Source organism: Chinchilla lanigera, unplaced genomic scaffold, assembly GCF_000276665.1.
Source record: "Chinchilla lanigera isolate Chin_1 unplaced genomic scaffold, ChiLan1.0 scaffold00001, whole genome shotgun sequence".
Lineage (NCBI taxonomy): Eukaryota > Metazoa > Chordata > Mammalia > Rodentia > Chinchillidae > Chinchilla > Chinchilla lanigera.
The window spans coordinates 43,135,832-43,162,628 of NW_004955402.1; the positions used below are offsets into that span (position 1 = coordinate 43,135,832).

The window sequence follows — 26,797 nt, forward strand, 5'->3', positions numbered from 1 at the left end:
GGAAAATCAGGTTCTTTTAAACCACAAAAAAAATCCTTGCATGCCCCCACCCATTTTAGTGCATCCCCTAAATCCAGAAAATAACGCAGCTTTGTTCTGAATTCAGAGTATCTCAGAAAAACTAGTGGAATATACCCTTGTGCTGTGAAAACAGACGACTATTATGGGGCGCAGGAATGACGTGTTTACTGTAAAATAAATTCAGCTCAGTAAGTTGAAGGTACAGCTAAGTAAATTGCATCGGGGTGTAAAACTGTAGGTACTGTGTAAACAAAACTGTAGGTACTGCTGTAAACAAAAGAAAACACTTTTTCTCAGTGGAATGGAGGCAAGGTGCGGAAGCCAGTAAACAGAGGTGGGAGTAGATGCAGTGTACCTCTAAAAATATGCATGCGTCTGTGTGAACAAGGTAAGGTCCCGCATGTGTTCAGTATGACTCTCAAACGACCACATTCTCCCATTGCAGCAGTTGTGGAAGATAAAGCACTTTGATTTGAGGCTGCAGTCCTTCCTGGCTCCCCTTCCCCCTTTGCCTTGGTGTATGCAGTGTGGGTGAAGAACCTTGATTGGTGAAATGGATGAGTGCTGATCCTTGTGGTGGGAGCCGGGACACATGGTGATGGATTTAAGTAACTCATTGTGCATTTCATGTGTACTGTGAAGGTTAAGCATTTGTTATTATCTCGAAAGATAATGTGAAAAGTTTTTTTTTTTAAGCTTTTAGGAAACACTTGATATTATTACATTCTCTTTTTATTTTGTACTGTTAAAAAATTAGTATTGTACAGCACGATACTTCAGATAACAGAGAAGCTGCTGTGGGAGAGGGTACAGATTTCTTTCTAATCTTAACATGACATGGTTGTCTTGGGCATTCAAGTTTATTTGCATAGTTTTCAATCCTGTGTATTTTTCTTGTTCATTCCTTATAACCTCCATCCATTCGTTCCATCGCTCCTCCATCAGAAACCTTAGAATTAGGTTAGACCTGATTAGATCAAAATCTGATTCAATCCTCATTTTTTCACTTAATAGCTGGTGGGGCTTTGGGCAAATTTCTTTACTAAGCCTCATTTCTGCATCTGTAAATGGAGCTATTATTTACTTTACAGATTACTATGAGAAATAAATGAGATGTGTATTTCAATTTATTCATGTATTTAAAGTACCTGATTTATCATGTGGCTCATTGGTATCATGGAATCAATCTATATATTTTTATATATACATATGCATATGTATATATAAATATGTATGTGTATATGAATGCATAATATATATGTATGGATATATGTGTAGATATATAATGTTTTTTGACTTCTTTTAGTATCAGAAATACGACTTTTACTCCCAAGTAAGTGCAAGACATTCTAAAATGCCTGTGAAATCCAGATATCATTAATTCGTGACCTGGGATTAAGGACTATGTGACATAGATAGAAGACTATTTTAGTTCACAGAAACAAATGATTACTGGTGATAACGTAGATGTTAACAGGATCTTGTAATAATGAATTTGTTGATTGTTTCCTTGTTGTGGCTTGTTTTAACCTTTGAAATATGTGTTATGAGTAAAGGAATGCTATTTTTAAATGATGCTAACCTCATCAAGGCTGCCTGTAATGTTATTATTTTGTGATTATAATAAACATTTTATGGAATAAAATTTGTATTTTAGTCCTTTCAGGAGAAAACCAAGAAAGAATTTTCAAGTGAGTTTCCTGTTTTTCTTGGTCTAAGTCACTCTGAAGTTTAAACTTTACATTTTGGGCTTACTCAAAAGCTAGAAGCTTTTAAAATTTGTAACTTGTTAATATAAAAGTGTTTAAAATCTTAGCACAAATTTGTATTTTCAAGCTTTCTTTGACTTTAATAGAAATATAAATCATATACTTTAGAGATAGTGGTACATGTTTTTGCATAAATGTCTGAAAGTGTTCAAGCATATTTTATCTCATGCTGCTTTAGGGTTATTTTTAGAGTGGAAGTAATAAGTTCCCAGTTTATATACGTTCCCAAAATTGACTCTTTTGGTTTTTTTAATTTTAAAATTGTACCATGTTTGGTGTTAACATCTAAGGGGGTGAAAAATAGTATATTTCAGGTTTTTTTTTTTTTTTTTTCTGGGTAGTTAATGCTATAGAGCCTTTTCCAAAGAGGATTTCAGTCTTTTATTTTGTAGGTAATCAGATCTTAAGCTCTATAAAATTTCAACTTAATGCCTACATTTATATATCAGAGCTGGAGTGCATTGGTCTTAATTATAAATTATGTTATGGCCCATTTGTACATTTAAAGGCCATATTTAAGTGCATACAGGAAAGTAATTGCTGTGGCCATTCTTTCTGCATTCTGTGTTTCAGAAGTCAAATAACTAAAATGACTAAGGAGAAACAAAGAAACTGAAGTAGCTTGTGGTTAATTTTTAAAGAAATTTTATGAGTCGTGAGAACTGTGACTATCCACAGGATACATAGGACTGTAAACTTGTTAATACAATAGTTAAAAAGTTGACTTGTTAAAGTAATGTGCAAGAATGCCTCTTCCTTGCATTAAACAAAAGGCAAAAGTAACTAAATTGGAACTGTTTAAGGCTGGCATTCTCTTTAGCTCGTACTTTGGGAGGAGCCTGACTGCCCAATACAGATGATTTTTCTTTCTTACAGGATAAGGAATTTTTCATTAACGTGTAATTTTCAAGTTTGCTCTTCCATTGGGCATAGAATCAATTACAGTATTGTTTGAAGTGAGAATTACTGTGAGGTTTAACCAAGGTTCTTTGCATATTAGAAAATACTTAGCAGGACCAACACTGTTTCCCCCTTTGGTTTATTTAGAAGACTTGCACTGTCTGCCAGATGCTGCTTCCTAACCAGTGCAGTTATGCATCACACCAGAGAATCCATCAGCACAAATCTCCCTACACCTGTCCCGAGTGTGGGGCCATCTGCAGGTCGGTGCACTTCCAGACCCACGTCACCAAGAACTGTCTGCACTACACGCGGAGAGTTGGCTTTCGGTCAGTATGTTGTTCCCTAATAACTACGCTGTGGTTGGAGTGCTGTATGCACATAGTTCTCAGGGTCATACAGTAATACCTCGATTAACAGTTCCTCTGGAAGCCTAGCTCATTTGTACTAAAATTGACCTGTTTGAATCCTTTAAAGGTAGTATTAGCCCTGCTGTCCACCCAAAGCTGAGGGTAGGTGGGTCAGTCCTTTTAGGTAATGGTGTACATGTGTGCAGGCTTTGGCTTTGACTGACCATCATAGCCTTTTTTGCCTGCATCTTTTTTTAGTACACTTTTGAGGGGGAGCACTATACTGGCAGTTGAACCCTGGGCCTTTGCATTGAACTACATCCCCAGATTTTATTATTGTTTTGAGACGGGGTCTTGCTAAGTTTCCTGAGCTGGGCTTGAACTTGCGTTCTTTTTGCCTTATCCTCCCAGAGTGCTGGGCTCGCAGGTGTGCACCATTGCACCAAGCTTAGTACACTTGTTACTTAGTACACTTTTATGTCACTTTCGTTTAATACACTTTTGTTGTAAAATGCACTGCCTACATTTTAACCCCTGGAAGAATACCATGTATTTCTGCCTGCCTTAATGCTTTCCCTCTGCTAATGGAAACAAATGGTGAGACCGTCACTTACTTTATCTGTACCATAGGATCTGGCACATACCTTTTTCTAACATCGCTCGTTATGGAAGAGTCTTCCACTCCAAATAAACTTGCCTTCCTCCGCCTGCCCCTCCTTTCCCTGAGTTCAGGTTTCTCTGTCATCTCTGCACAGCTTAACTGGGGCCCCTTGCACTGCTCTCAGACATTCCCAGATGTGTATTTTACAGTGTCTGGAAAATTTAATACTAGTTTAGGTCTTTTTTGTTGTTGTTGTCTTTTTGAGACAGGGTCTCGCTATGCAGTTCAGGATGGCCTTGAGCTCACTTACGGTGCCTAGGCTGGTCCCAAACTTGCAATGATCCTCCTGCCTCAGCCTCCCGAGTGCTGGGATTAGAGGCGTGTGCCACCACACCTGGCCTTAGTTTAGTATTGAATGACGAGGTACTGAAATTGATTCTTCACTTTATGACCTTCTGAAGTGCATTCCTGTGCCATATGTGTTTTGACCCCATGAAAATCTCCCAAGAGAACATGTCATATATAGTAGTGTCTTTGTTAATAGAGGTATTACTGTATTGTTTGTTTACCTTAATATTGTTGGATTAACCAGTAATTTTAATATTAGATTGTTAAATATGCACTAATTTTTAAGATTATAGTCAGGTTATGTTTTATAAAAATGAAGTCTAGTTATGATTTGATGGTTTTGTGGTTTTATTTCATTTAAATTTAGATTACAGTATCAGAGTGGCTTTGCCCATTTTTCTAATACTAAATTATGAGACTGATGTCTCTTTTCTGATACCTCCAAACCTGTAGTGCTTAAGCTTTTTGGACTGGATCTAGCCTGGTAGGAGTCTTTTGGTTTAGAAATCAAGAAATCAGAGTTTTATGTACAGTACCTGTTTTGCCTGTAACTAATTGTGTGGAAATTCATGCATTCTGTCTGTGCTGTGGTGCCCTGTCTATAAATTTGGTGGGCTGACTGCATCCAGCACTACTGGTATGTCACAAATGGGATAATCAGATGCCTTAGATCTGCAAAGTCCATGCTGGGTAATATTTTGGTTCTTATCACATGTTTTGAAATTATTATTAGTAGGGTCCATGTATAATAATAGAAGGCAGCTCTGTGACGTACTGCTTCTTTCATTAAGGCCAGACTTTCCTCAGATGTTTACTTTATTCTTCTAATATAAAGAAAACAATCCAAAGTTGGAATGAAACTCTTCCTGGAGTCTTTGCTAAGACGGACACTGCATGCAGCCTGACACCTCTCTTGGAAAAGACCATCTGTGCTTCCCTTTTTGATCCATCCACAGTGGTGCTTTGGTGCTTTGAGTTACAGATTGCAAATTTTTAAGTTTTGTATTAAGTATAATTGCCTTCTCTCTGACTGGAGGCTATGTAAACTGTAAAAGTGCTGTTGAGTATTAATACTATTAAGTCTGATACGAAGTTTAGTTTATGTTTATATCTTCTTGAGATGAGAAACATTTTTAACCTTAATTTTTTCCCCTGATGTTTGTTTATTTATTTATTTATTTATTTATTTATTTATTTTTTCCGGTACCGGGAATTGAACTCACGACCTTGCGCTTGCCAGGCAGGCACTGTGCCTCTGAGCTAAATCCCCAGCCCCTCCCCTGCTGTTTAAACAATGGTCCAGTCTGATATTTCGCTGGGCTTGGCAGCCTGTTGATCTTGTCACGTATGTTCCTCCCTGTGGCTGCATAGCTGGTTATTTTGTCTTTTCTGGAGCCAGAGAAGTCTGTCACATGATTCCTACACCTGCCTTTGTCTGTTTCTGATGCAGGTGCCTTCATCTCTTTCTTCTTGCTCATGATGCATTTCTCAAATACTAAGGGGTCCCTTAGCTCCTGGTTAAGTTGGTAAAAGTCAAATATTGATACAAGTCAAGTCTTCTTCTGAATTTTCTTGTCTCCTGATACATTGGATCTACATCTTACAAGATTGTGTACTGTAAAAAAAAAAGTTAAAAGTGTATTCAGAAAATAAATAAAGGAGCTGGGCATGGTGGTGCTGCGTGCTTCTAATCCCAGCACTTGGGAGGCTGAAGCAGGAGGATTGCTGTGAGTTTAAGGCTAGCCTAGTCTACAAAGTGAGTTCAAGGCCTGCCTGAACTGCACAGCAAAACCCTATCTCAAAAGGGCAGGAAAAAAAAAAAAAAAAAGAAAAAGGGAAAGGGACTTGATTGTAGCCAGGACACAAAGGACTTATGGGTATATTAAATATTTCTCAATACATTGAAGTTTTAGTAGCATTACGACACTGTATGAGCTCTTGAAACTCTGCCTCTATATGCCTACCTCTCTTGCATTCCCTGCTGATCTCTGTTGCCCTGAAACTTCTATCACCTATAGATAGTGCTTTATAACTTTGCCCTGTATGACTTTAAAAATACTCTGCATTCTTTTGTCAACTTAAGAAAAGCTTTTGCAGGCCAGGTTGGGTGGTACACATACACATACACAGGCCAGGTTGGGTGGTACACATGCACAGCTATTCAAGAGGCTGAGGCAGGAGATACAAGTTCAAGGCCAGCCTGGGCCAGTCAGTGAGAGCCTATCTTAGTAGGGCGAGATTTATTAGCTGAGTGATAGAACACTTGCCTAGCACATAAGAGGCCCTGGGTTCAACACCCAGCATACCTTTACTCTCTCCGAAAAAGAGGAGGGCATTCTTCTGGCCTCCCTAGTGGTTTTGGACTAAGTTAATACTGCTTTCTTCTGCCTCAAAAACTGCCAGCTGTAGTTTAAAGACTTTAACTTTCTTTGTACTTTCTGTAAATGAAACCTTGTCTCCGCAAATCAATTCAGGGAATTGGTACTTTTCTCTTCCTTCCTTTTTGTTGTTCCCTGGTCTTTTGACTTTTGAGCATCACCTTCTTACCCTGGATGGGAAGATCTACGTGGTTTGTGGCCTGGTGGAGCGTTGCTTTCCTTATTAACCTGCCATCTCCCCCTTCCCTTGGAGTCAGGAGCTTCTAGTGTTGAGAAGAACTAAAAACGATCTTCCTCATCTCTCATTTCAAAAGTAACTGGCCCATACAGGAACATTAGCCTGTTTGTGACAAGTTAACTCAGAAGATTTCAGTGCCTTGGGTGGTTCCTGTATTACCTGAAATAACAGTTCTAGTAGATGCTGTGTAAGTGAAGCTTTCCTTCTGTTTTCCTGTTACTAGTGTCTTTTTGTTTGTGTTGCTGAACACTATGCCTTAAGACATTCAAAATACTAGTGGATTAATTACAATTTAAAAAAATACATGTGCAAAGCCTAATGTGGCATGCTTTTATGTAATTCATAGAGTTCAGAACATGCCACGTCTGTGTGGCTTTGCAGGTACAGTATCTCCGTGATTTTGCAGGGAGCCTTTGAGCATGGACATGGCTTAGTCTACCATGGAAGTCTGGGGGCACTGCTTCATGGAGGCAGGGCCTGTCCGCCGTCTTCCCAGGTAATTTGTGCACATGTTCAGGAACACACGTGCTCAGGTGCACCGAAGTGAATATCTGGGGATTCCTGAGTCTGTAGAGGACATTGTAACATAGTTTTCAAACAAAGATAACTCTGTCCTGAAGGGGAAGTGGTATAAGTGCCACCGAGTCATGTGTGAAACGAGGAGGTGGGGGAGAAATGAATCTTTAAAGTTTGTTTCTGTGGGGTTAGATTGGAACAAGAAATGACCTAATTGTTAAATCATTTGAATTTGAAAAGTAAGGAAGTTAGCCAGAGGCAATTTTTTTAAGAGATACTAATTTTTCAGAAGCTTATAATTCATGTACTTTCCTGAGTATATCCAGATGTATTCAGATTTATTTTCTAGGAGACAAATGTAGGGGGCTGACCTTCTCCGTGCTGTGGTCACCACATACTAAGTATACCAGATGCTTCAGCCGTACAGTGTGCACCAAGAGACAGTGGGTATCGCTTGGGAGCTTGTGCTCTTTCGTGTCTCCGCCTCTCTGTGAGGATGTAGGTTCTGTCTGCAAGGGCTTCTTCCATGGGAAATGACATCTGTGGCCTAGGGTGGGTGGGAACCTCAGGCGCTGGTGTCAGAGTCCAGCTCATACGGAAGTCCTCCCCACAGCCAGGAGTTGGGGCTTGTTACGTTCCTCGGGCTGAGTTGGCTCCCATGACCATCAGTCTCCAGGCTTAAAGATGCTCAAAAAATTGACCTTTTGAGTTTCATTTTTCTTCTCCAGTACCTTCCCTCATAAACATATAAAAATAATTTTGATCTATTGTAAATAGGAAAAAAAAAACTTTCAAAGATCCATTAGAAACCTAAATTGGCTATAAAATAATGTTCATCTTACCCAGGTCTTACACAGAAAAGTTATACATGTTTAGAGGTCTGTGCTAATGACTGTGTTATTTTTCTAACAGATGCGTACATTGCAATGTTGTGTACTCTGATGTGGCTGCACTGAAGTCTCACATTCAAGGCTCTCACTGTGAAGTCTTCTACAAGTGCCCTATCTGTCCGATGGCATTTAAGTCTGCCCCAAGTACACATTCCCATGCCTACACTCAGCATCCTGGCGTCAAGATAGGAGAACCAAAGTAAGTCATACCAACTTCCAGTTTGTACTCCTCTCCTTTATTAGGAATTTAGAGGAGGTAGTCCTTCTTCTGAATAAAATTTAAGATGCAAAAAATGGTGCAGCCATTCCGGTTTTGATGCTCTATGAAGTGCAGCTCAGAGCACATGCAGACCTTTCTGTTCTTTCCAGGTAAAGTCTTTGTCCCCAGATGTCACCTGTTACTTATGCTCTTGTCACCAGTGTTTGCCGCGGTGGTTATTAAATACTGTTTTTTTTTTTTTTTTTTTAATACTGTATTCTTAAGATGATTTTCACAAGTAGATTCTAGGAGAATTATTTTTTACAAAGATGGCCTTTAAATTTTTTTTTCATAGTTTCTTCCTAATAGGATACATTTTTCCCAGTAATATTCCCAAGACAGAGTCAGTTTAAGACATTGGTTAATGAGTTTAGCATCATCACCAGTGTAAGTCCTTCATTAGTAGGAATAAATTTCTTTTTGCCTTAATTTTGGTCTTCATTTTCCCAATTTTTGTTCTATGGTGGAGTCTTCATTTTGTTTTTTTTTGTAGGGGTTGGGTGGGGGTGGCATTGGGAATCAAACTCAGACCTCATGCTTGCCAGGCAGGCTCTTCGGGCACTGCACCACTGAGCCAAATCCCCAGGCCTTGTGTTGGAGTCCTTACTAATGAACTGGCTCTTCAACAGGTGGGGATGCCTTTCTGCAGGAAGGGAGGGTTACAGAGAGGAGAGAGCCTGAGCACAGGGGTTGGTCACAATCCCAACAACCAAAAGCTGTGTACTGGGGCTTTTACTTACCAGTCTTAGCTGCTGTTTTCTTTCCTATAAACTGAAAGTAAGGCGTACACCCTGTGGTTTGTGAGCAGCTAAAATGAAGTGACATATTTAAGATGTGTACCATACTGTCCCTTTGTGGGAATGTGGAAACATGAGTTTGTTCTACATTTTTTCACTCTTCTTATTTATATAGCTCTGGATTAGATGCTTCAGGTTGTATTCAACTCATTTCTGGTTTCACTATGGCAGTGTAGTTTGATAATTATTCAAGGCTAGATTTGCTCTCCAAATCTGTTTTTGTATTTTTGTTTATAACTCCATTATCGAGGCATTATCATGGGAAAATATGCAGATATGTGATATAATATCTGCATATCTCTCTCTCTAGGTATTTTTGTTGTAACATTTAGTTATGGGGAAATGTGATTGAATACTTACAGAGTAAATAGGAGTGATTATTGACTAAAAAAATGTTAACTTCTAATTTTATTCTAATAGGACCTTCAGTTAGATCTTTTTGTATATTGACATGCAAAGTGAAACACATTAGAAATTAGGGATCCACATGCAACTTGGTGCCTTGCCTTTGAAGACAGGGACTAGAGAGTGTTAGGGTCTATCATTGGTCAAGGCAATACAACTTTGATTATGAATGTAGCTTTTCCCTCCCAGTGAATATAATTATTTGGTTTGTTATTCAGAAAACTAAACTTTATTGTCTGAAATGTGTATTAAATCTGTCCTAGTAGTTGTAATATAGGGCAGAAAATGATTAAAATAAGCTTAAATGATATTGCTCAAATTTGATTACAGTAGTCCCTCTCTTAACTATAGTTTTACTTTCTGTGGTTTCAGTTACTCATGTTCTGAAAGTATTAAATGCAAAATTCCAGGAAGTTTTAAATTGTGCACCATTCTAAGCAGTATAACAGAATTTCTTGCCATCCTGTTCCATCAAGACCTGACTCATCTCTTTGTGCAGTGTATTGTTGCTGTATATGCTGCCTGCCTGTTAGCAACATAGAGGCCAACGTGATTGGATCGAATTTTGCAGTATGACAGTGGTTGTGTTCAAGTAACTTTTATTTTACTTGACAGTGATCCCTAAGCATAAGAGTAGTGATGCCAATGATTCAGATATGCCAAAGAGAAGCACAAAGTAAGGAAAGAAAAAAAATACCACATATATTGAGGTTGCTAAAATCTATGATAAAAAAAATCTATTCATGAAATCATGAAGAAGGAAAGGGAAATTAGTGTTAGCTTTGTAGTTACACTTCCAGTAGCAGAGGCTATAGCCATAGTGCCTAAAAAGTGCTAAGATGAAAACAGTGTTCAATTACAGTGTTGGCACTGAGGATAGCCTCAGAGTTCCACTGGGGTTTTCGGCACTTATACCCCAGTAAAAAAGGAGAACTGCTGTATTTATAGGAAAAAGATTGTTCCAGTATTTTAAAAATATGGTTTTTTTACTACCATGTTTCTTTAACAAGTACAACACTAAAATTAGATACACTACTATATTTTAAGCTATAAAACTAAGTAATAGGTTTTACAGAAGAAAATGCAGAACTTCTAAACCAATACAGTTTAAGTTACCAGCATTAGTTTGATGTATGGCTGAGCTTTGGCTGCATCCTGTTCTCTGCGACACTACTACTGCGGCAAAGGGCTCTGCTGCCGTGGTGAGCCCTCCCTTTGCCACTACTTCCAACGCATACTACTGTAAAACCCATCTTGGGGCCGCTGGGCCTACATTTGACCCAAAAGCATTAAGTCCAAAGCACTTTGGCAGTAAGTCCAAAATGACTTAAGCAGCCTTCACTCCAAAGAAAACTTGGGCACTGAAATCTCCCAGGAGTATTTGGTTAACAGGCAGTTATGCAAACAATCCAAAATTACACGAGTGATTTGCATTAATTTTTAACAATCAGTATTAAAATAATCCTCCGCCCATTGTCTTTAGTGAGCATATGGATGTGTGAAAATACACCATACAGTTCTGCAGCCCCAGCACCTCAATTTGAAAAGCACAATGTAAGATTGATTATTTATTTATTCATTCATTTATCTATTGTGCGTGTGCGTGCGCGTGTGTGTGCGTGTGTGTGTACTGCTGGGGATCAAACAGGGCCTGGCACTTGTAGATAAACACTGCATCCCTGTGCTGCATCCATGGCCTACAATGCAAGATTTTAAGTTAACACACATTTATATAGTATTTACTGTATACCAGCTACTGTTGTAAGCACTTCGTTTCTTTTTGTTTTTATGGTATTGGGAATTTAACACAGGGCCTCATGCATGCTAGGCAAATGCTCTACCACTGAGCTACATCCCCAGCCTATCACTTTGTCAGTACTGGGGAAACTGAGGCAGGAAGATCACGAATTCAAGGCCAGCCTGGGTTACATAGTAGGACCATGTCTCTGAAAAAGAAAGGAAAACATTGCACACTCTTTAGAATTTTCTTGGTAATTTAAATCATTTTGAATGTCTCCTGTATTTTTATGGGAATAAAGTTTTGTGTCTTTAAATTTTTCAGCAGTATTTGATTAACAGTGGTTTATTTTGCTATGCCTTCCTTTTATTTGCTTTTTTTTTTTTTTTGGTACCGGGAATTGAACTCAGGACCTTGTACCTGCCAGGCAAGCACTTGTGCCACTGAGCTATATCCCTGGCCCTTATTTGCTATCTCTAAATGTATGAATGGAGAAATGAGAACTCCAAAGTTAAGAATTGTATAGGAGACACAAAGTTCTTAAACAACTTTCTAAGAAATAAAAAACAAAAAACCAGAACGTCTGCATGGTAAGGGACTAGGAGGAGAGAAGGTCTCAGGAAAAGCAGAATTTGAACCATGGCCCTGGGATTTATTTACTGTTAAGCAAATGATTTAATAACTCTTAAGTCTTAATGTACATCTGTGAACTGGTTAGCAGTATAAAGGCAACTAACAGGGTGTGAGGATTAGGTGTGCGATGGGGAGGACAGTTCTTGGCACCTAGTTGGATTCAGTTGTGGGTAAAGTAGGAAGTTATGGCAGCAATTTGGAGGGGTACAATGAATTTCTCTCTCTCTGTCTCTCTCCCTCTCTTTCTTTCTTCTGGAGAGTTTTGGCTGCTGTGAGTTTGACCTTCAGGATATATTTCTAGCTTTCTGTTCTTTTCTTTTTCTCCTTCCCTACTTCCCCTTGTTCTCTCCTCTCTCTCCCTCCCCTTTTTTGTTTCTCTTTCAGTCTTGCTTGTCCTCTCCCCCTTTTGTTACAGTCTCCCCCTTTTGTTACAGTATAGTTACTTGTCCTCACCCACTCACTGTAGAATTTGGTTTTGGAGTTTGCTTTTTGAGCCCTATGTAGCTCTGTAGCACCTCCCTGCCTCCCTGCCCCCAGGAACCCAGCCTCACTGGGGTGCTGGATGTGCCCTCGGCCTGCTGGGCCTGTACCAGGCTCACATGGGGCACCTAGCTCCCTCCCTATCAGGACAGCCGTGCCTCCTCTCTGCCCAGCACACTGTCTCCCTGGGGCTTTTCCATCGCTGTCAGAGAATTTGCTCCATCTTCATTTGTCCCTAAACCATGCCTGTGACTTTGCGTTACCTTCATTTTTTTTTTTTTTAAAACATTAGCAGCAATTTTTCATATTTCTGTCTTTGCGAGGCGTGGTGGCGCATACCTGTAATCCCAGCACTCGGGAGGCTGAGGCAGGAGTATCGTTGCGAGTTTGAAACCAGCCTGGGCTATAAAGTATGCTCAAGGCCAGCCTGAACTGCGTAGTGAGACCCTGTCTCAAAGGGACACACACAAAAAAAAGTTTGTCCTACAGAAAGGTTGGAAGAAGGCACCAAGAACTCCTGCACCCCCTTCACCAGATTCCGCAGTTGTTGGTGACACTTTAGTGTTAGGTCCAGCCTGCTGCTGTTCTTGTATATCCTACCCTTGCCTTCCTATATTTAGCAGTAAAGGGGACACTATGACCTAAATACTTGCATGAGTTCTGTTCCTCCCCCGCAAAAGACAACACATGTAAGTCATCACCACACGGTCCCAAGTTAAGAAGTTGATGTTATTTACAATTCCATCCAGTTTGTAGACTGCATTCACACTTCTCCAGTTGTCAAGACTATCTCCAAGATTCTAATCTGGGTGTGCTCTTCAAACATAATTGTTTTGTCTCATCCGCCCCCGCCCCCCCCCCCCGCCATATCCTGGCTGTTTAAAAGAGGACACAGGCCTTTCATCCTGAGGATGACTTTCCATCGGTCTGCGGTGTTTTCTCACAAGACACGTGCCCTTGGCAGGAATTGTCTCAGAAATGATGGTGCACTCTTCTCATGGGGTCACACTGGGGCTCAGGCAGTGTTCCCCCATCCCGCTCATTGTTGGTGGTGTCGCCTTCATCACTGAGCCAGGTGTGTGCCTGCCAGGTTACTGCACTGTAGTGTCGTGAGGGGAAATGTTCCCCTTTGTATTTGCTAGTGTTTTGTGGGAAGGTATTCCTGTAACATAGGAACAGCCTGATTCTCAGGAAGATGCCAAGTACATGCGATCTCTCTAGTTTGGTACTTTCTCAGTAGGTAGAAGACAATGCCCCAAAACAGGCAAAAGCCCTCCCCAGAGGAATGTACCTCGAGTAAAATGAGAGCCATGCTATTTTTCATGAAGTAGTTACTTCTGAAAGAGGAAGGTGAGAATCAAAGGAAATCCCAACTAGTAAATCTCAGTGCTTTTATTGAAGCTGTCTGTTTTGTAATATTCTAATTACCAAAAAAAAAGCGAAAAAACCTAGAAAGTACAGACAAGCAAACCAGTAAAAAGAATGCATATACCATCATCTAGGTGAGATCACAATTATATGACTTTTAGTTCTCTTTCATACCCTTTAAACGATGATTATATCATAATACTGTCTTGTTATCTGGTTTTGTTTTTTTTTGGTGTGTGAAAATCTTTGCATGTCATTGGTATGTGTCTCTAACAACATTAGAAAGCTTCACGCGGTTGGTCTGTTTAACCATTTATGTTATGGGTGTTGGGGCTGTTCACAGCCCTGATGACTTGCAACAGTGAGGAACAAACATTCTTTTCACGCCTGTCATACTTGTTGAGATGCAGCGTGGGCTACCATCATCGGGTGCATTGTAAAGTTCCACAAGCCCTTGTCTCATCATCCCTGCATCCCCAGTCGGGGTGAAAATTAATGTGTCAAGACCCTGGAAGAACATGTACGACTCCAGTTAAGTTTATAAATAGTATGTGGAAAAAGAAAAAAAAAATGAATCTGTAATTTGGGGGGTACGGATCAAGAATCGAACTCAGGACCTTGTGCTTTCCAGGCAGGCGCTTATACCACTGAGCTAAATCCCTGGCCCAAATCTGTAATCTTTTGACAAAGCATTGCATGGTGAAATTTGAAGCTGAGTAAGAAGCACTGTTTTAAAATGCACCTGTGAGGAAAGACAAGTGATTTTATGGGGCATTCCTTTCTCTGGCTTTGCTGCAGGAATATCAAGTGAAGTCTCAGCTTTTCTTTTTTCTTCTGTGGCCTTCACCTTCAGCTTGTTTTTCTCTGAACTTTTCTTAAGCTGCCCCTAGATTCTTAGTGCCGGTTCCCACAGCTGTTCACGAAACACACACAGAACCTAGTAGCGGCTTCCTTCAGGGGCTGGATGACCAGCAGTTGTGGTCGAGCTGTTCACAGTGACTGGTCAATCTGTCAGAGGTGAAGGATAGTGGAAAGAGTTGTGCATTTCTCTTCTGCCAGACACCTCTTGCCCAAGCCCCGTTGGAGGGTGTAGGCAGGTAGGAGGGATTGTGTTCAGGTCTGCTGAATTAATGTAAGGAGGCTGCCTGGCGTGACATTAGGTGTGGAAATAGTTGTAGTGGACAAATGAGTACTTTAAATCACTGAAAGCATAAGAAACAATGAATTTTCTTGTAGTATGGGCTTTTCTGTCTCTTTTTTTTTGTCTCTTTATCTCAGGATATAACTGTTTACTTGGCATAGAGCTTCGTTTTTTAAGAACTGGTATAGAAATGTTGATAATCATGTATTAAATTGCTGCTAACTTTAAAAGAAAACGTGTAACAAATAACTTACTCAGGCAGTTTGAGCTGAATGGGCCTTCGGTGCTCATTAATCAAATTCTTTTTCAGGTTAGGGTCCCACTTTTGAGCCTGTCTGATCTTAAGCACCCTTCCTCAAAGGATGCTTCTGCTTTGGGTTAAAGTAACATGGGAAGATTTTGACAAATACATGCCAGTTACAGATTTGTTAGTAGTAAAATGGTCATTAATTTAGACTTCTAAACAGAGATAGCTGAATACATCTTTATTTAGAATATTAAGATTGATCTGTGATTGAGTGATGCCAGTTGTCTTGAAAAGTTTGTTTCACAGCTAAAATGTTGTTCTTTTAATTGTGTTTGTGTGTTTTCAACGTGCTTCTGCCTCCTGAGTTCTTCAGATGCCAAGTGGCACTTCTTTGGCTTGAGACATGAGGCTGACTGACGTTATTTCGCTGCACTTCTTCTGTTTTAGAATAATCTATAAGTGTTCCATGTGCGACACTGTGTTCACCCTGCAAACCTTGCTGTACCGCCACTTTGACCAGCACATTGAAAACCAGAAGGTGTCTGTTTTCAAGTGTCCAGACTGTTCTCTTTTATATGCACAGAAGCAACTTATGATGGACCATATCAAGGTGTGTGTGCATCTCTCCTCTCCTCTTAAGTGAATTGCAGATACATGCATTGGCATCAGCCAGGGCTGAGCTGGCAGATTGCTGTATAGCATGCTGCGCTGTCCAGGGAAGGGATGAATGCTAGTTGTCCTTGGCAAAACTTACATGTGGTCAGCATGAGTTCACTTGATGTGGGGATGTGTGCATGCCCTGATTTTAAAAAGGTATAACAGGAGTTTATAAACATACATGAAAATAATAACTGTGAAGTTTACTTTTCTGAGAACTCCATGTTGTATGGGATTTAGATACTGACAGGAGCCCTGAAAAATTACGTTAATTCATATAAATATTGGTGTACTTAGAAAAATGAAAGTCTTTCCCTTGAAATTACCTAAGCAGTTAATTTGTATTATATTTGGTGCCCTTGGATCTTTCGTATTTTTCCCCCCACTGTAAAAATTGTGTGTAAATTGACTATTAAATAATAAGGATATAGCAGGTTCCTGACAGCTAGTGGATGTTCTATTTAATGAATAAATGTCTTGTTGGACTTCTGTACTCTCTAACCTCTAAAGGGGACACGATGATCTATTTCCAGCCCATTAAGCTTACTGGGACTGGTGCTTAGTTCTAGCCTCTTAACTGTCCACTATGATAGGTTAGCATTTTTATGCTTTGTATGATTACTAGGTATTATCCATTGGCTTTCAGAGATGAAAATGACTTCCTTTTAAATGGTGAAACTGGGAACCCGTTATCCTGTTATGATAAACTCAATCACTTTTTCTTAGTTTTTTTTCTGTACATATATGTACAAAAACGGTCAGTTAAAGAGCAAATAAAGTCAGTTATTCTCACCTTGTGTCTGTTAAATGAATGGACTATTAATTATTAAAAGTTTCTGTCTTGCACATATTTTAGATCATATAGAGTAATTGCCTACTAGAAAGGAACTTAACATCTTGGAGCTTCTGCTCCTGTAGGCAAAGTAAAGATGGTGGTGGTACATTACTAGGGAGAATAAAGCACAGGTGATGTGTTTTGTCATTTTCACATGGAGTTTCATAAAATCTGCTTAGCATATTTTAAGTGTTCTGGCAAAAACTGTAAAATTACTTTTGATAGTAAATAATTAAAGAGTGATATTGAAAATAAAGATATGGGGACATTTGATTCAGACCAGAATATTTTAAATATGCTATACAGTGGTACCTCGGTTCACATAGTCAGTTCTCCCCAAAATTCTGGTTGCAGACTGAACTGAATCAGAACCAAATCAAATTTCCTCTTAAGGCCAACACTGAACCTAACCATCGATTTGGTTCTCATGCAACTTAGTTTATGACCAGAATTGTGGAAAGAGTCAAGTTCCTGAGGCACCGCTGTGTATGGGTCAATCACTCCCCCTCCCCCTGCATACACATAAAAAGAAAACATCTCTTAAGCGACTTTTGAAGGGTTTCTTCAGCTCATTTTTGCATTGGGAGGTGGGGTTGTGGGCTTTGTGGCTGGGGTATTCTTTGTGTTAATGATGAGTTTGGAGGAATGCAAACTTAAGATGAGTGGTAATGTCCTGTGGCCACAAGCAGGACAGAGTCGTTTTTATTCATCTGAAACTTTGCAAGCCTACGTGACATGAAATCTGTGGGAATGTTCACTTTCGGTCTCATCTCCTGTATATTGTATGCATCTTAAAATAGTACCCTGCGTTTGTCTGCTGGGGTGGGTAATAGATACGTACAGTTTTAGGAGCACCCCGTTTTTATTTTTAAGAAGATGTACTAGTTCTTGTTGTGTGCTTACCTTGCCTTGTGCCTCTGAGCAAGGAATAAAGAGGCAGTGGGGTTGGTACGTGCTCACTTACGGGGCTTTTATTTGTTCAGTTTACCCAATTCAGACCATTTCTTTGAAGATTTTTGTTTTGCTTTTTGAGACAGGGTATTGCTCTGTAGTTCAGGCTGGCCTTTAACTCATTGTATAGTGTAGGCAGTCCTTGAGCTCGAGGTGACCCTCCTGCCTCAACTGTCCACGTGCTGGGATGAGTGAGCCACCACACCTGGCTCACTTTGTTTCTTTGTCCTACCAAAATACAGATTTACTTGCTTTCTAGGTCCCTTGTACTCCCTGTTGACTTTGACATTGACATTTGAAGTAAACTTTTAAATATTGAAGTTACTGTTTTATGAGCTAACGAAAAATCAGTTTAAAAAGAACTAAGTTGTATTTCTTCTCTCTTCCCCTCAAGTCCTGGGGATTTAACCTAGGCCTCACTGAGGTGCATCTTCAGCCTTTTAAAATTTTTTTTAATTTGTAAAATTTTGAAACAGGATCTCCTAAAGTTTTCTAGGCTGGGCTTGAATTTGCAGTCCTCCTGCTTCAGCCTTCCAGACTGGTGGGATTATAGGTGTACCCCATCATACTTCTTTCTTTTCTGTGTGGTGCTGACGCTCAGAGTGAAGGCCTTGCACATGCTAGGCAAGTGCTCCATCACAGACTTACACCCCCAGTCAAGTTGTTTCCTTTATTGAGAAAAAGAGATTTGGTCTTAATCTTCTTCTCACTTACAACATGTAAATAAAATGAGTCATGCATACATCCCATTCCCCTCTTCTGTCATGACAGAATTTTTACTGCTTTTCTATAATTTCTATAGCAGTTTAAAATTATTTAAGAATTCTTTTAACATTTTACCCTCTTTTCAGGTTTTCAGTTAGAGAAATGCATTCACCTAGAAACTTACGAAAGGATTCTTTGTATTTAAAATGCTGAAACAAATAGAAACTCAGTTCAGGAATGGCAAGGCGAGAGGCTCACCTGCATCCTGACCAGAGGAGAAGACAGACGTGAAATGCATACTGAAGGGCGGACATGCTGCCTTGTATTGATTTGGACTCCATGCCTTTAGAATGCAAACAAAAGAAAAACCAAAGTGGGCTGGTCTTTAGAATCAAACTGCAGTAATTTTGTGTTTAAATCCTATGAGTTTAAGATGGCTGTTTTGACTGTTTATGATGATAAATGGCTGAACAATTATAAAAGATTTTTTGAGTCCCTACTACATACAGTTTGTAGGTCTGGATATTACTAGTAAGAAGGGATGATTGGGATAGGAGGTAAGGAGAAGAAAATTACCTCCAAAACCTAGCAGAAGAAACCACCCAGTTCTGCATATTCTCAGAGTGTGGAAGGCTTGTCATTGATGAGGCGTCTCAGATGTCAGTTCCGGTTCATGAACTGAGGCTCTCGAACACCCACAGTGCAGTAGAACTTCACCACCACTGCAGACAGGAGAGTAAGCCCTTCTCTGCAAGTGGCGTCCTGTGAAGGACTCGCTCTGAGATGTGAGGTGGGGACAGAGCACCAGTGCTAATTGGAGTCAGTACAGAGGTCTGTCTTTCAAGTTTTAAAATGGCCCAGATACACAAGCTTTTAAAAATTACTGGGAACCAGAAGCCAAAAATTTATAGTGATAATAAAAGTTAATACTTCTTTTTCTCTTTTAAAATGTGTAACCTTAGCTTAGGTTTTCTTTATATGTTAGAAAATATTCCTGAATGGATATATAATCCCATTAAAATGCCTGTAAAGCACGAAGATAGTTTACGCACGCTTTCTTCCGGTGCTGTGATTTGTGATAGATACTTCTTTTGTTTTTATAATGCAGTCTATGCATGGAACATTGAAAAGTATTGAAGGGCCTCCCAACTTGGGCATAAACTTGCCTTTGAGCATTAAGCCTGCACCTCAGAATTCAGCAAACCACAACAAAGAGGACACCAAGTCTATGAATGGGAAAGAGAAATCAGAAAAGAAGTCTCCATCTCCTGTGAAAAAGTCAGCAGAATCCAAGAAGGTGGCCAGTCCTGGCTGGACGTGTTGGGAGTGTGACCGCCTGTTCACACAGAGAGATGTGTACATCTCCCACGTGCGGAAGGAACATGGGAAGGTCAGTGAAGGTGGAGCTGTCCGGGCCAGGTGGGGTGCAAGGAGCCACACTGGCGGATGGTCCAAGGCTTCACTCTAGGGTCAGCCTTGTTGGTAATGAGTACTGTATTCTCAAAAATCATTCCCAAGTTTCTGTGCCTCCATTTTTTTATCTGTAAAATGGACAGTCCCAAACCTGCACAGTCTTGGTCTGTGATTTTGCTGACTACCTTCATTTGTGTACCCCAAGACTGGGAGTAAGTTGTGTCTTTGTTGATAGGTGAAGAATGTGAATGAGGGTGAACCAGAGTTGTGCATGGCTGAGTGTATTTCTGTGACCAAAAAGGAAGAAGGGAGCAGAGAAAGGCAGTGGGTGTGCTGAGAGCTGCTAGTAGCATTTGAAGGACTTCATGTGATTCTTCCTTGAGTTTGTAGTGGGAAGAGGAGACTCACCTTTTAACTTCCAGGAGAAGTTCCACACCTCAAGATCCCGAAAAATTGGAGTCACAATATACCTATTCTTTCTCTTTAGACCTAAATAAGATAAGCCAAATTTTTAAAAATATTATTTAATACCATATCTAGATACAATGTTAGGCAGTGTTCTTCTTTTCTTACTGTCTGGTCAAGATGCAGAAAGAGTCTGCTTAATGTTGTATAATTTAAACGTCTTTATTCTATAGCAGTCCTTCTTCCTTTTTAATTTTTAATGTGCATTTGATGAGTTATTTGTCCCTCACATTGTTGGATTTGGGTAACTGCTTCTTTTTAACATTCTTTAACTTGCTTTTCTCTGTCCCATAATCACTAGATTTTGATTAGATTCAGGTTGAAGTTTTTAGATCTGTCATGGATATTGCATTCTTTCTGTATATACATAATAGCGGCATGCCCCATTTTTAGTGATACTGAAATTTGTGTATTCAGATGCATGATATTTTATAGAAAAACCATTTTTTTTTGTTTAACTTGATCCGGTAGAACAAAATGGTTACCTTTTGGGAACATGTGTAAAAAGTACATAGGAATTAATTATCTTAGTGAATAATCTATAAAACAATTGGGGTAGTCTATAGTTCAAACAGTGTATACTAGATCTTTGAAAATCTTATTATATTATCTGTTAATTACTCTCATTAATTTTATTTATTTGTACTATTTTAGCTACTCATGAAGCTAATGTGTTATATTGGTATCATTAAAGTGGTATAAATGTGCCTTTGAACACTATAATCACAAATTGAATAGAGATGTTTTTATTATATTCAATGTAACTCCAGTATCTTTTCATATAAAATGTAACTACTAATGGAATATATTTGGTTGCTTATTTAATTATCTCAACTTTAGGATTCTCTCATAGCCTCCTATAGTACCACTGTAAATATTGGGTGGGTCTCAGAGCATATCTCATCAGCCCACTGTATAAACACATCATAAGCAGTTCTAGAGCCCCGCGTGGTGATTTTAGGAGAATGTTCCGTACTTGACACCCAAGCCGGATTTCATAAATGTTAAAATGGGGATGACTTTAATAATTATCTAGTAGTCCAGTTCTTTATTTCTTACGCATGTTCTATAACTGTCTTTGTAGCATTTGAGAAATTTTTAAACTGCCTTTATCTTCCATATCTTGTGGAAAATAAGACGAGGAGAGGGCTCTGAAAAAGAGTCGGTAGGAAGAAATTTAGCAGTTACTAAAACCACCAGAGTGACATGGAGCTTACTCTGAAGCTTGTGAGCATGTGCGTGTGCACATGTACACAGATGTGCTCAGTGTGTGTCCTTAGCTGGAGCTAGTCATTAAAGAGGAGACACGGGCCTTTGCTCTGAAGGTGTTGAGCTCTTGTCTTTTAGGATGAGGAATATCAGATTAGATTGCACTTCCAGCTCCATGCGGCAAGCCTTCTGAGGGAACTAAGGGAAGGAAAGGCATACCTTATAAGGTTCTTAAATGAAGAGTCGGAAACCAATGCCTATACTGTGCTGGACTGGACTGGAACTGTTTGCAGGTATTTTACCTAGAAACATACATTTATTCTCATATTTTTCTCCTTTCTTTTCATCAGAATACTCTTTCATCCCTTTGAGGCCCACATTTCAGCTGTCTTTCTTTTTTTTTTGGTACCAGGAGTCAAACTCAGGACCTTGTGCTTGCCAGGCAGGTGCTTGTGCCGCTGAGCAATCTCCCCAGCCCTCAGTTACTTCCTTTTTTCTTCTCCTGTCTTCTGACAACCAGCGCAGCACAAGCTCGCTACACCTTCCTGTCCTGTGCATGTCTCAGCCGTGCCCAGTTCACGCGGCCCCCTGCTTGTTGAGTCCATCAGATGTGTTTCAGCTTTCCCTCGATTAGCACGTTGCCCTTATTTCACACAGTTGGCAGCTATTTCCAAAAAACACTGTCTAGAACCTACCGTGGAGCTTTTCTGGCTTTTCTCCCAGTTGTTGAGTACTTGGCAGGTTTCTGTCCTAGAAACATATTCACATATTCCTTCTCTTTTTCTCTCAGAAATTCAGACACTGTCGTAGTTTCACATCTCATGTATAGACTGCGTAGATAGCATCCAAATCTGTGGGTTTTTGGCCTAAATTTCAGTCTCCAAAATCTAGCCACTTACGAAGTACTTTAACTTCTTGTGTACCTCACAGGAGCTTTCGTATAAGCTTGCCTGACAGGAACGTACACGGATCTAGCTTTTGTCCACCCTGATGTGGTAATTTCTCCTTTCTAGCCAGGCCTCTTGGGTCCTAACCATCCATTAAATATTCTTCTGGCCCAGCCATTTATCTTTGCTTTCAGAGCCACTACTTTTGTTTAGGCAGCTGTCAATTCTTTCTTGATTATTATTCTCACTGTAGGCAGAGGGCATTTTTTTGAAGCTACACATCCATTATGTCACTGTCTTGCATAAAGTATTAGTTCCCACCTCCCTGACCAGTCCAGCCTTCATCACGTGACTCACCGAGCCTGTTCCTTCTTCCTGCACCTCAAGATACCTCGTATGGTCATCCTGAGGAGGAAAACCTTCAGTGTTCCCAACACCTTTTGCTTGTTTGCCTCTAGGGACACTTTTCTAGTGGTGAACTTCCTAGTCTTTAGGTTTCAGCTTAGCACCTCATCTGGAAATCCTTCTGGGTCTCTAAGACTGAATGGGGTCTCCTTCCTGGATGTTTCCGTAGCAGCACTTATTTCCTTAATCAGAGCACCATCAAGTGAAGGGGGCCTCTTATCTCTTTCTTCCACTAGGTTGTTTTTGTCCACTCTTCAGTTGCTATCTGTAGCAGTTTTAGTACATGCGTAGTAGTAGTCATTTGGAAAACGTTTATTGAATCAATGGATCTAGACTGAGTTCTGTTTGGAAGATATCTAACCCGTCTGCTTTAAAGTGAGAGCTGTCCATGCTTTAGTGACCTCAGTGCCCTATGTTACAGGTATTGGGGAAGAGCTACATTCGCGATGACAAGCATCCTGCAGTCCTTTTGGGTTTAGTATGAGGTTTAAATGTGAATGATGCTATACACATACAGAGTACTGAAAATTGTATTGTTTGGCTAAAGGTCTCAGGATTGCATAATTGTTTACTTCCAGCAGGCCAGAAGTTACTGGAAACATCCAGATTTACTAGATTGCTCAATGAACTATCACTGTGCATTATGATAAATATATTAAGGTTCTGAACCACTGAACTATGAAAGGTTACTTGATTTTAGTACCATAACTGTGCCTTAAAAATGTGTAGAAGAGGTTGGGGATGGTGGCGCATGCCTGTAATCCCAGCACTCAGGAGGCTGAGGCAGAAGGACCAAAAAAAAAAAAAGTTTAATGTATAAGCAATTTGTGCCAAACACAATGCAGTCAGTACTTTAGTGTTTTTCCTTCTAGTGTGATTATTATCTTGATATGGTTTGGAGAAAAGATTATGTTAAGAGGTAAGTCCAACTGGCTAAATTAAAATTTTGTCAGAAGTATTCATTGCTTCTCATTTTAGATGGTCCTTTTGGTTTTATTAGTTTTGGTTTATTTATTTGGTTTTATTATTATTATTATTTTATTTTTTGTTTCTTTGTTTTTTTGAGACAAGATTTCACTACGTCGTTAGTTCGGGGTGGCCTCGAACTCCTGGCACAATCCTCTGAGTCCAGGGATTACAGGCATGCAACACCACATCCAGCTAGTAATTGTATTTGATCCGCCAGCCCTCCTTGCCAGCCTGCCTTCCTTCTTGACAAAGCCTCATTAAAGAGTTCAGGCTGGCCTTGAACTCACTGTGTAGCCCAGGCTGGCCTCAAACTCACGGCGATCCTCTTGCCTCAGCCTCTCCAGTGCTGTGATTATAGGCATGTCTCATTTCTGTCTCTCTTGTGTTCCCAACCAAAATATCTTTACCAAAAGAACTGTTTTGTGTAGAGCTGTGCCTGTTAAATGAAGTTACTTAGTAGCTTTGTCATTAAAATTCAAAAATAGAGTTCCAGCTTGCTAGTTATTGAGTAACTACCTTCTCTGTATCTCTCTTTTCTTTTTTTTTTTTTCTGGTACTGGGAATCGAACTCATGACCTTGTGCTTGCCAGGCAGGTGCTGTGCCGTTGAGCTAAATCCCCAGCCCCCTTTTCTGTATCTCAAGTGCATTTTTTTTCTACTAACGTAACTTTTGGTATTAAATTTTTTCTAGTAGTTTGTTGTAATTTGATGTCATATATTTAAATTTTTTGACAGGTAATGCATATTTATTAATGGTATAATTTGAAAACCTGTAAATCTGATGACTGGTTACTTTGGCCATTTTAAGAAAGAGAGATAGTTAAAAGATCAGCATTTTTCTTTTTTGTTAGTGTGTTTGTGAGACATAATGAATGTATTTATTATGGGGTATTGGTACAGATTGCATCTTGATATTTTTCTTTTTTGAGACAGGGTCTCACTGTGTAGTTCAGGCTGGTTTTAAACTACTTGTGTAGTCCATACTATCCTCGAACTCAAAGTAATCTTCCTGCTTCAGCCTCCCGAGTGCTGGTAATTATAGGCATGTGCCACCACACCTGGCCAGTATTAGCATTTTCAGAAGAGATAATCCTGGGCCAGGTGGTGTATGTTAGTCCTAGCTACTAGAGAGGCTGAGGCAGGAGGATCACAAGTTTCAGGCCAGCCTGGCCAACTAAGTCCAACTCTGTCTCAAAATGTAAAATAAAAAGTGTTGCGGATATAGCTGAGTGCTCCATGGATTGATCACCTGTATCACCAAAAAAAAAAAGAAAAAGATGGTTATGCAAATTCCTTATTTAGAAAACCAATCTGAGCTGTTCTTTTTAGTGATTAGCTCTTGAGGCTAAGCTCTGTGTCTGTTTCATTATGACTCTGCCTTTGGCTTGTAGCGTGGTCCCTTGGGCACTAGCTCTGGAGCTACTACTGCTTGAAGCAGTTTTCTTTGGGTTCTCACTTGAATGCACAGAGAGGGCTTTGTGTTAGTCATGAGTACACATGCATCGAAGCTCGGCTTAGGCTTTTAAATAGTTGTCTAACCACAGAAAATCTCTTACCTTTGAAGTCTCTCAGCCATCAAATTGGTCTGTTGTGTTGCTGTCATTTCCCTGATGATCTCATGCAAACCATGAGCCCTTTCTCTTGTGTGTGTGTGTGTGTGTGTGTGTGTGTGTGTGTATTATACAACTTTAGGTGGGTTATGTGCCTTTAGACATTCTTTCTCATTTGCCCTTTAAAGAGGGGTCCTTCTAGGAACTTCAAGTTAAGATTCCTGTACAAAATAATAACTGAGGTCGTTCTTATGGGTCAGACATTATGCAATTATGTGAACTGGTAGTAAAATAAAACAGTAAAGTTATATGTATTTGTTCAAACCTTTAAAATTGCATTGTGACTTACGATAATTGTTTGCTACTTGATGACCCCTACACAGTGAGTGAGCCAGAAATTGTTCAGAAGGATTCTAAAGCAGAGGGGCATATACTAAACTATCAGACCTGTCCAAATATATCTTATCCAAATTATCTTTTGAGGTTCCTTCATGTGGATGTCGATCAGTTCTGTGTCTGAAACTTGGGAGGAATCTTTTTTTTTTTTTGGACTGGGAATCGAACTTAGGGCCTCATACCAGGAACTGAACTTAGGGCCTCATACCGGGAATTGAACTTTGGGCTTTGAGCTTGCAAGGCAGGCGCTGTGCCACTGAGCTACATCCCTGGCTTAGAATCTTGGGTTTTGAAGCCTGGCAGACAAGGGTTTGAATTGTGGCACGCTACCTACCAGCAATACTGCTTTCTAGAAAAGTAACTCTCCAGCTTCATTTTGCATACCTTTAGAGTAGAAGTAACATTATTTACCAAAGAAGGTTCTTTTGAAGATTAAATAACATGAAATCATACATTTTGTATCATATATAGTAACCATTTTCTGTTTCTCTCTGAACACTAGATCTTTAAAAATTAAATTTTTCATGCGAGAAGCTGTCCAAGATAAACAGTTCTTATTGTGTAGACATTATGCATTTACAACATGTAAGTACATATGTAAATTTTCATTTTGGAGTAATTTTGCAGGGCAGCAAAAGCTGCAGAAATGGTGCAGTGTCTGGGCACCCGCCACCCAGCTTGCTGCTGTTTGCGTCTGTGTAACCGTAGTACAGTGACTGACACTGGGACATGAACGTTTTTATAATTGATTTTATTGGTACATTTTAGATGCATGTAACAGCATTCATCACATGGAATTCGTACTGTACATGATACATCTTGATTCTTTTTTTCCTTTCCCTCCCCTCAGCTGCTCTTCCTCTCCTTATTTACAGAAGCTGTGTTTCTGTTGTTTTCCTTCTATCCCTCCCACCAGTTCCCCTTCCCATTTGAACATTTTCTTCCTATTTCACAATATCTATTGTATATTTTGGTCCTTATTTACACTATCTGTTTCTCACACCAGAGAAAGTATGGTCTCAAATCCATTTGGCTAGAATTGTCTCAAGTTTATCTCTTTTTTTTTTTTTTTTGCACTGGGAATCAAACTCAGCACCACTGAACTATATCCCCAGCCCAAGTTTATCCTTCTTTATGGCAGAGTAGTATTCCATTGTATAAAAAAAACACATCTTCTTTATCCATTCATTGGCTAATGGACATTTGGGCTATTTCCAAGATTTAGCTATAAACTGTGCTGTCATAAAAACGTAGGTGCACATGTATTGCTGTGGTA

The 26,797-nt window shown here is 39.7% G+C and overlaps 1 protein-coding gene across 7 annotated transcripts in view; it reads left to right on the plus strand.

The window, feature by feature from the left end:
- The window catches only part of Znf532 (zinc finger protein 532), a 116,395-nt gene that overhangs the window by 60,570 nt on the left and 29,028 nt on the right, over positions 1 to 26,797 (plus strand). For 5 of the 7 annotated variants that reach the window (XM_013511060.1, XM_013511055.1, XM_005372990.2 and 2 more), the window contains 4 exons: positions 2,838 to 3,019; positions 8,034 to 8,210; positions 15,527 to 15,689; positions 19,336 to 19,617. The exons of the other annotated variants lie outside the window; for them this stretch is intronic. In XM_013511060.1, coding sequence (XP_013366514.1) covers positions 2,838 to 3,019; positions 8,034 to 8,210; positions 15,527 to 15,689; positions 19,336 to 19,617 — 804 coding nt within the window. The remainder of the gene's footprint in view (positions 1 to 2,837; positions 3,020 to 8,033; positions 8,211 to 15,526; positions 15,690 to 19,335; positions 19,618 to 26,797) is intronic. 7 annotated transcript variants of the gene reach the window in all.